This window comes from Frankliniella occidentalis, unplaced genomic scaffold, assembly GCF_000697945.3.
Source record: "Frankliniella occidentalis isolate FOCC.00 unplaced genomic scaffold, Focc_3.1 Scaffold295, whole genome shotgun sequence".
NCBI lineage: Eukaryota > Metazoa > Arthropoda > Insecta > Thysanoptera > Thripidae > Frankliniella > Frankliniella occidentalis.
This window is the reverse complement of record NW_026267421.1, coordinates 4,381-13,973: the sequence shown is the minus strand read 5'-3', so window position 1 is coordinate 13,973 and position 9,593 is coordinate 4,381. Positions and strand designations below refer to the sequence as shown.

The following is a 9,593-nucleotide window of genomic DNA, read 5'->3' as shown; positions in this document are numbered from 1 at the left end:
CTCTCTCTCTCCCTCCCTCTCTCCCTCTCCCTCTCTCTCTCTCTCTCTCTCTCTCTCTCACTCTACGCCCCTTTCCCCCTGCTCGCACCACCTCTCTCTCGAACTCGCTCCTCCCCCTCCATCCCGCTCACCCACTCTGGGCAACGTGACGGAGGAGAGGGAAACAACATGTCATATCAAAGCTTTGTCTGGAATCGTACACCCCCTCCCCCTCAACCTCCGTTCATTTAAAACCGTTGTTTGAAACGCATTTGCGAGAGTAAGAGGGAGAGTGTGACATACTGCACGGGTGCAAGGGGGGAGAGGGGGAGCAAGGGAGGAGGGGGTGGAGATGTGAGGCGCTCCTATTCATCGGTGAAGCTGGGCGCGTCGCTTCGAGGCCCTTCACTACTTCATCAGTCACTCAGTCAGCCGCGCCAAGCCTCTGGCTGCATCCGCGGAAAGGTTCGAAGACCCCTCCCACACCGGCGCGTGGCAAGAGCAAGTAAATGAGGGGGGTAGGGGTGAGAGAGGGACACATAGGTTTGGGGAGGGAAGAGAGACAGAATGAAACGAGACGAGTGCTAAGTGCCCACCCCCACCCCATACCCTTCAAGCCGGAAGCGCACTCAGGGCGACAATGCACGACACCGCCAAACCGGTCGCCGGCATATCGAACACATATGGCATCCTTCCTTACTCGAGTTCGAGGTCAGACTCACTAGATGTCCGTAAGGCAGGCGCATCGCACGATTCGCGAGATATTGCAAAGCCTGTTACGTGAGGCGTACTCAGGCGTACACCACGCCTGCGATCCTAGACAAAAACGTGCCCCAAATGCTTTCGCAGTCACTAGTCGAGAACGTGGAAAAGTCAGGTTACAAGACGGAGCCGAAAACAGCAGAGAAACCAAAACTGCCGTTTGGAATACCAGGGTTTGGTAATTAAGGTTTCGGTTTCATGAAGTAAAGATTGTGTTACTCGCGTATTAAAAAAAAAACAACTTATCTTCAGCGGAGAAACCAACAACAAAATATTTTGGTCCCTAGAGCTGTAATAGGCTTTGCTATCGTTCGTCTAACAAATACTCGGACGAGCTAACAAGAATCAAACCAACGGAAAACAAATCCAAGAAAGTACGGTTACGAAAATCCTTTGCCACTTACTTATTAACCACCCCACTAACTGCTCATTTTCCACTTACTATTATAACACCAAACGGTAAAGGGTAATCCTGTACCCAAAAAGTTGACGTTATAGTGCGATTGAGAGAACGACAATTTATAACAGCTCTGCGATTAAAATGTTCCCTAAAAGGTTAATTTGTTGCAAGTACACGGAAAAAAATACGTCAGTTGCGACAGCTAAACATTAGCTGCAATAGCTAATATGTTAACTGTCTAGGCACTAACTAACGGCGTTAGCTAAAACAACTAATGCGTGTGGTCGGATCGAAAACGCGTCAGTTGCGGCACTTTAATTCCCATGTACTACAGCAGCTGATTGAATATTGTCTGTGGAAACGAACCTGACATTGACTCGACTAGCTGACTGGGGAGATTTTCTACAGCTTACACCCTATAAAAAAGTGCGACACAGCTCCGACAACATATTCTTGCCTCTCCTACGCGACCACATTTGTAATCGCCGCTAAAGTGTGTTTGGCTGGGGCAGCCTTGTGTGACTCGCAGCCAGAACGTAAGATTTAGTTCCGGTAGAGCGCGCTGTACTCGGCTACGGCTGACGTCGCGATCTGCTCGTTCTTATAAAGTAAGCTTCCAACATCAAAATGATTACTCGTTCAGATTATCTTTTGTGTAAAGCGGTAAATACTGAAAGAGTAGAATGTCATCGGTCGATGAAATGGCGACACTTCTCCGGCAGTGGGGTTTGGCACCTCCGTACGTTGAGGCGTTTGTGGGTAAGTTTTGCATCTCTGTCTTGCCTGTTTGGCTACCGGCGTTTTTGACTAGTAACTGTTCTTAAGTAATTGTTCTGGATATTCTTTCGTTTTTAATCGTGATTGGAGCTTTTTCTGAAGTCTCGCTTCAGTCTCGCTTTGAACTCTGAATTAATGAAAGGGTACAGTTTTAAAAGCTGAAAGTGAGGTTAAGAGGTTCGTTGCCTTCTGATCATGTGTGAAGCGATTTGTGTAGTGTTCTCCCATGATTAAAAATTCGACTCAATCTCGTGTAATGAACTTGGTATTGATAAAACTTCGTCATAAGCATTATTGCTTACTTTAGTCGTGCATTTTAACATTGGCTTGAGCTGTCTCATCCGCGAGATTAGTTGGTGAATCCTTGGTTTTGCCGTGCGATAGGAACACTCGCTCTAACGAAATAGAGGTTATGCTTCATATTGTTTTACTGAACCGACCTCTACTTTTCAGCTCAAGATTATACCATCGAGTCGTTGAAGGTTTTGACCAAAGACCAAATTTTGAAATATATCCCAAAGGAAGGGCCGCGTTCCATCTTTGAGGTCAACCTGCAGCAACTGAAAGAGTCTGGAAATTCTGAGGTGAGTGTGTGTGGTGGTGTGACTCTTTGCTGTGCTAATATTGCAAAGCTTTGTTTTCTAATTATTATTTTTGTATTTTTAGGACACTTCTATTTCTGATGAAGATGAGGATGACATGTCATTGGCTGCGAGGAGGGCCAAGAAGCGCAAGCTGGATAACGTCCAACTCCAGCTTGTTCTGAATGCTCCAGACAAGAACGTAAGTGGTCATGATCAATATTGTGTTACAGAACAGTGTTCCTTGAGGTGAACAGTTATTTTTATTTTTCATTGAATTCTGTTACAGTCCCTTCATACAGCATTGAAAAAGTCTATGCCTGGTATCATTGTTCTAAGCTTTTATGAAGCAAATTCGCACTTGGACGAATATTCAAGGAGTGTTCTGTGCACTCAAGTGCTCTATAAAGAACTGGAGGATGACTTCAATAGGCAGTACGTTTTAAGATTACATATTACTATTTGTATTATATTTAAACTTTAACCATTTTTGTAGCTTGTGATGAATGTGTTTTTTTTTTTTTTGGTATTCCAGGTTTACTCGTGATGATTATGATAAAATTGCTGATGCAATAGTCACTCTCTTTCCAGCTGAAGATAAGGTTAGTTGCACTGAATCAATAGTTCACATTGGTATTGCTTGCATTTTGATACGTTCTTGATTTTTCAATTCTTGTTTACAGGAGACTTGGTATTCTGTTGTCCAAAAAGAAAATTCCAGTACTATACAGGGTCGTCTAAGATACAGATACTACTCTCTTCGCCGAGGTCTTATTTCCTCTCAACTAATTCAAGTACCTCAACCTCAAGCAGAAGCTGGTGTGAATGGGAATCTCCGTAAGTTTATCAACTACTCCTCCATAATTCAGTCTTGTGATCTTTATTTTAAATTGATGTTTGTTTCTTCTAGCTGATCTTGGTGATGATCTGCAAGATCCCTCATTTGTTTGGCTATGCCACAACACCAGCCCATGGACTGAGGTGCGAGCAAAGTGGGAAGAGACAAGGCTGAGGAGACTCCGATTTCTAGCTTTGAATAAACAACTATTTTCTTACTTTGAGAAGTTTCCGGCTATTAAAGAGAATCTTGGGTGGGAATTGGTAGGTGCCACCATGTTGTTTGTTGATATTTGTCAGTTTTACCTTTAATTTTAATTTGTCAAAAAGTTCTGCTCTATTAATTTAGTATTGTTTTTTTTTTTCATCTAGGTTGCTATGGATGGAGTTGTGGAACAGCCGAACTTGGAGGTTTCACTCAGAGAACTGTGGTCCACATACTCAAAATTTCTAATCAAGATAATCAGGCATGAGAAGCCATCTTTTTTGAAAGGCCCCAAGTTTGCATCCCTCTCAACTGGTAAGCTGCTTTATATCTTGTTAAAGGCAACAGCCTGGTTCCCTGTGTGCTGAGTGTTATTTTGGAGTGTTACTGGGTCTTTACTCAATTTGTAGTTTTAAATATTGAACATAGCTTTTGGACTGTGTATGACATTCCTAATATACTGAGATGCCCCACATATTTTTTGCTGCTCAATCTTAATTTTTGTAAACAGTATTAGGTCTGAAGTTTTTTTTTTTTTTTTTTTTTTCAGAGCAGCAGTTTGTGCTTATTATTCTGGAACTGCCCAATTTGTGGAAAATTAGAACCATACCAAAGTCTCTGGAGTCTCCAAAGAGCAAGCCATGCTGGCGACCATCACGTCCTGAAATAGCTAGCGGATGGGTTTTGCATGTTCGGGTAAGTTTCTTACTATCTGGAGTTAATCTAATTTATTATAATCCCTAATTTTTTTTAAATTCAACTGATTTTGTTTTACTAGGAAATTGCGGAAATTCAAGAAGCTATTAACCTCAAGAAGACTGTGCTTGCCAAGTATCATTTTCAACTTCAGCCTATTCCTGTTTTTGTGGGGCCACTCACAAATCTACGGCAGTGCTTCATTGTTCTTGATGATGTACGTTGGGAGTTTGATGGCCCATTTGAAGCAATAGAAGCAGCCTTCAAGTTATCATTTGGTTTGGGAGCAAAGTACCCTCCAGAGGCTCGTCACATTTGGATTTATCTTCAAAGAACTCTTTTCAACATCACCACTAAAGACGATTACAAGAGCCCGCATTCTGGATTGAAATCTACATTGGCTGCTCGTCTCAAAGAATATTCTTTGTTTCAGTCAAAATGAAGTGTCCTATTTGTCAGCATTTAGTAACATCTGTGAATGACTACTTATTGCATCATAAGTCAAAGCATGCTTTTAAAGCATACATTTGTCCAAAATTGTGTGGGCGTAGCTATTCACATGTTAACACCTTCAATACACATTTTAAGAAATGTGGTTCTGTTTCGAAGAGTGCTGTTGTTGCCCCTGCGACCAATGTGTTTACTGGTGCTGTGGAAGATGTAAATAGTGACCTCAATTGTAATGCTAATAGTTCAGATAGCACTTATGATAGTCAAGTTCCTTGCCCTAGTGAAGTTTCCAGTGTAGCAGGACATCATCATAATTTAAATTCTACATCATTACGGGATGCGGCAGATTTGTTTGTTAGTAAATTATATGGTAAACCTAAACTTCCTCGTCAGTATGTCCAGCAATTAATTAATGATGTAACTTCACTTATTTGTGATGGTCTGCTTTCTTCATTGAAATCTAATATAGTGTCTAACCTTGAATTAAACTCTGATCAACTGTCTGTGCTTGACAAACAATTTAAAGATGTTGAGAATCCTTTTTCCCATCTATGTTCCGAATATCATCGTTTCAAGTACTATTCTGCCAGTGGGGATTTTATACCCCCTATCTCATATGAGATTGGAGAATTAGATGTTGTTAAAAATTCTTGTTTAAAGACACAGAAGGTATATGGGCAATTTGTACCGCTTCAGTCCATTCTTAAACAGTTTTTAGAAGTGCCTGATGCTTTGAATGACATTCTTGTCTATCTAAGGTCACTTGAAACTAATCCAGAGTTGAAGCAAAATTTTGTTCAATGTAATCTTTGGAAGAGGAAATGTGAAAAGTTTTCCGATGACGATATTGTTTTGCCTTTACATGCCTATTATGACGAGTGTCAGTGTAATAATCCTTTGGGTGCTCATGCTTGCAAGCTAGGTTGTGCCTATGTTCAAATTGGATGCCTTCCACCAGAGTGTCAGACTTCAGCTGAGAATATTTTTCTTGCTTTATTGTTTAACTCAGACTACAGATGTTTTTCTGATAAGAAGGTGTTTGGGCCATTAATTGAACAGCTCAAATTTCTTGAGGAACATGGAATAGAAGTGAAAACTCCAGATGGTATAAAAAGAGTATATTTCATTTGCAGTCTACTCTTAGGGGATAATCTTGGCGTTAATTCAGTTGGTGGATTTGCTGAATCTTTTAGCGCTAACTATTTCTGCAGATTTTGTAAAACTCACAAGGATGATACAGCTTCACAGACAATTGAAAATCCTCACTTGTTACGGTCAAAAGAGTCATACAATGCTGACCTTGCAACAGATGATGTTACATTAACTGGAGTGAAATCAGATTGTGTTTTTAATCAAATTCCATCATTCCACATAACATCAAATTTCAGTGTTGACAGCTTTCATGACCTGGGGGAGGGCGTAGCCCATTATGTAATGATGGATGTGCTTAAACGTTGCGTTCCACAGTTATTCACTGTTGAACTTTTAAATCACAGAATTGAAATGTTTGAATATGGAACTTGTGACTCTAACCGAATCCCTGTGTTATCCTTAGAATTTGCAAAGAAAAAGAAATTGAAAATGTCAGGGTCTGAGACCTATATGTTTGTGAAAATGTTTGGACTTCTCATAGGTGATAAGGTACCGCACGATGACCCGCATTGGTGTCTGTACTTAAAACTTCGTAAACTAATGGATATTTGCATGTCTAAAGCTTTCAATTCATCAGAAGTGATTGCCCTTCGTGTGTCTGTGCAGGAATTTAATGACTTGTACATGAGTGTTACAGGCCATGGGCTTAGGCCAAAATTCCACAATCTGGTCCACTATCCCAGAATACTTGAAGAGAGTGGCCCGGTCGCTCTAATTTCTACTGCTAAGTTTGAAAGCAAACACAGAAAAATTCTGGCTCCTGCCCGTGCCACAGAGTCCCGTAGAAACATATGTTTAACAATTGCTGTTCAACATCAACTCAACATGTTTCATGCTTTTAAATCTAAAACTTCAATCTTACCAGAAATTGAGTATGGTCCTCTGTTTGAAATTAATCTGTCTGATTTCTCAAACCCTGAATTTGCACGGCATTTGCCAAGGGATCTTAATTTGACATTCACATCATCTTGTCTAGCTTCCAATTGGGTTGAGTTTAAGGGGACAAAGTATCAACCTGGTATGGTGTTGGTCGTGAATGTGGATGAGAGTGGAGGGCCTGTCTTTGGAAAACTTGAATCAATTCTCCATTCCCCCATACCTGTTTTTGTATATTCCTCTGTATTGTGTCTCGGCCTAGATGATCATGTTGATGCCTATGAAGTTGACTTTTCTGACACATTGTCAAGCACTTCGCCTCTAACACTGCATGATCCATTGCCATTGAGTGTGCATCGTTCCATTTTGGGTAAAAAGTATGTCACTCTACGTTATAACTTGTAATGTTTTCTTGTCTTTATGTAGATTTAAAACCTTTCCTGTTAAAATAAGTGTTATTGTTTGTAAACATGATTATTCAAATGTTATAAACATTGATATGTTTTATTATTTAATGAATTATTATAAATAAGTTTTGTAAAGCAAATCTCATTTTGTGAGTATGTCTTGAATTATATATTTCAATCTCAAGTACCCATGAATTTTCCTTTCTCACCTATATTAAAAAGCCAAACAAAATACTGGAATAGAGATCTAAATGGCATTGTTACAGTGAACTCACTGTATCCACTGTCATTACTTACTGACTTTGTTGATCAAGTTTAGCGAGTTATCTGCAGTAGTTTCATAGCAAAGCTAAGGGACTTAATACCATTGGTAGTACAGAGATGTAAAATGTATACTGCAACTACGGATATGTGTTTCTGACAGCTTACTGAACATAAGCTAAGACAGCTAATGTAGTAACTTGCAATAGTGGAGGTATCGTTTTTCTTCTCATCAGCTACCTGAAGCAACGCTCGTCAGTTCATTCAACAAATGTTTTAGTTAGTGCCCACGCAGCCAACGCATTAGCTGTCACAGCTAACGTATTTTTTTCCGTGTCCTCGGGGGGTACAGTCTGTCCCACGACAGCCGAATAGCAGGAGCGAGAGGGAGGGAAAGGAAGGGTGAGACTGAGAGAGGGAGAGAGGAGAAGGTACAGCAAAGATGAAGGCAGTGAAACGGAGAGAGGGCAACAGGTCCTACGGTTCTTACTCATCAGCGCGCATCGTGAGCAGCAAAGTGCTCGAGCATTTGGCATCGAGCACACCATAGTGAAGCATAATGAATATATTACACATCTGTAATATGAGTGCACGTCACGCAATGTATACGATTCTGGTTGGATGCAAGAGCCATGCTTTGCTCCTGATGACCGCGAACTGTTTCGTGGGACGGAAGTGGAAGTGCCCGTCAAAGTGGTACGGAAAAAGCGCCCGAGACACAGGGCACGTGAGAGTGACCAGTCCGCGAGCGGTAGACAATCAGTCAGACACACACAGAGGGAGTCCTCGGTCGGAGCACGACACGGCTAAGTCGGCTAAGACGAAGCCGCGGGTTGCGCAACGACGCCACGAGCCTCTCCGGCGGCGCCGCGTCCAGCGGTGGCGCGGCGTGGCACAGGGCATCCCGTCGCCATGGCAACGGCAGCGCGGTGTGACTAGTCGCTCAGGGGCAGCCGAGCGTGGCGCTCAGGCCGAGAGGCGGGGGAGCGGGGCGGGAAGGGGGTCGTCAACGACTCACCTGCGGAAAACAGCAGGATACTAACAGCAAAAAAAAAAAGGAGAAAACTCCGCGAAACAAAACGATGCCTGCAGCGCTTTAGAAAAGTCACAAAAGTGCACAGGTAGGTACCGTTAATCACCTTTGCCTCTCCACCGCAAATAAGTTAAAGCACGATCAAGGATTCGGCAGCAGGCGACCTCCCCACCAGCTGCACCTCAACCTCTTCATGAGCCCGCTCTGCTGCTACCGCGCATGCCGGACACGTTTGGACATGAGGGCCGGAAGTGCTTTTCGGTTAAAATTCATGGACGACGCGCCCTGTGCTTGCTGCCCGTGTAATCAACACCGCTGGGGGCGGGGCATAGCGTAGCGCAGAGCCCCCAACCGACCAAGTAGTAGGTGTGTAATGCACACGTATGCGGTGGCCCATCCGCTCTACATACCGGGGGCCAGGCAAGGGGCCACGGGAGAGGGTTGGAAGCGGGTGGGGGCCCTCTAGCCCAGACCCGAATGGTAACGCAACAGAGAGCATGAACAAGCACTCGAGAGAGAGAGAGGGAGGTAGAGAGAGGGAGAGGAAGAGAGACGAAAAGCACGGCAGTGCTATAATTATGGGCTCAAGTGAAGCTTGGTTTCGTCGCGTACAGCGAGGTCATACTGGTGTTGCGTGGTACTCGGATGCGTAAGAAAGGAGACGATTGGGATGTCTAGTGATATGAGAAAACCTGGTTCCATCAATCCGTGAGCGAGCAGTTCATATTTGCTCCCAGAGTATGGGCAGGGGTTGGGGTGTGGAGAGACAAGGCGAGGCAGAGGGAGAATGATAATCCCCGCAGAGCTGCCCGTTGGTTTGGACGCGAGCGACTTTGCAGATTTATCACACAGTCCCATCCACACAGCGGGACGCGTGGCTACCCCACCCCATTTTCCCTTTAGATACCCTTTCTTTCCAGCTCTGCGTTCTCCCGAGAGTCGGCCAGAGAAGTTTTGCCCTGTTTCAGCGTCCTCGTGCGACTGAGCGCGCGCTATTTCGAACATACCCCCTTGCCCCTCTCATTTTCGCCGAGCCCCTTCCTACAATGCAAGCTCCCCTCCTCCTCTTATCGGAGCGGCCTGCTGGCTGGCACGATACAAGATCACGTATCGTCACTTTCGCAACTCCATGTTCGTTCGAGCGCCGGCGCCTTCTGCTCGCCCTTCCCCCCCCCCC

The 9,593-nt window shown here is 43.6% G+C and overlaps 2 protein-coding genes across 2 annotated transcripts; both read left to right on the top strand.

Annotated features, from left to right (window-relative positions):
• Positions 1-1,317: 1,317 nt before the first annotated feature.
• On the top strand, positions 1,318-4,814 carry LOC113215549 (uncharacterized). The gene is made up of 10 exons (XM_026435186.2): positions 1,318-1,900; positions 2,372-2,502; positions 2,585-2,701; positions 2,789-2,934; positions 3,035-3,101; positions 3,183-3,336; positions 3,410-3,600; positions 3,709-3,856; positions 4,092-4,237; positions 4,320-4,814. The coding sequence occupies exons 1-10, from the start codon at positions 1,825-1,827 to the stop codon at positions 4,677-4,679; spliced, it is 1,536 nt and encodes a 511-aa protein (XP_026290971.2). The 5' UTR covers positions 1,318-1,824; the 3' UTR covers positions 4,680-4,814.
• On the top strand, positions 4,716-7,247 carry LOC127750959 (uncharacterized). The gene is made up of 3 exons (XM_052273721.1): positions 4,716-4,778; positions 4,826-7,092; positions 7,142-7,247. Exons 1-3 carry the CDS (start codon positions 4,716-4,718, stop codon positions 7,245-7,247), a joined length of 2,436 nt encoding a protein of 811 aa, XP_052129681.1.
• The last annotated feature ends 2,346 nt before the right edge of the window (positions 7,248-9,593 follow it).

Coding starts and splice junctions, on each gene's coding strand:
- LOC113215549 (XM_026435186.2), top strand. CDS start 1,825: ATGTCATCGGTCGATGAAATGGCGACACTTCTCCGGCAGTGGGGTTTG. Junction 3,601..3,708: donor AGAATCTTGGGTGGGAATTG/GTAGGTGCCACC, acceptor TTTTTCATCTAG/GTTGCTATGGATGGAGTTGT. Junction 3,857..4,091: donor GTTTGCATCCCTCTCAACTG/GTAAGCTGCTTT, acceptor TTTTTTTTTCAG/AGCAGCAGTTTGTGCTTATT.
- LOC127750959 (XM_052273721.1), top strand. CDS start 4,716: ATGACTACTTATTGCATCATAAGTCAAAGCATGCTTTTAAAGCATACA. Junction 4,779..4,825: donor ATACATTTGTCCAAAATTGT/GTGGGCGTAGCT, acceptor ACACATTTTAAG/AAATGTGGTTCTGTTTCGAA. Junction 7,093..7,141: donor CGTTCCATTTTGGGTAAAAA/GTATGTCACTCT, acceptor GTCTTTATGTAG/ATTTAAAACCTTTCCTGTTA.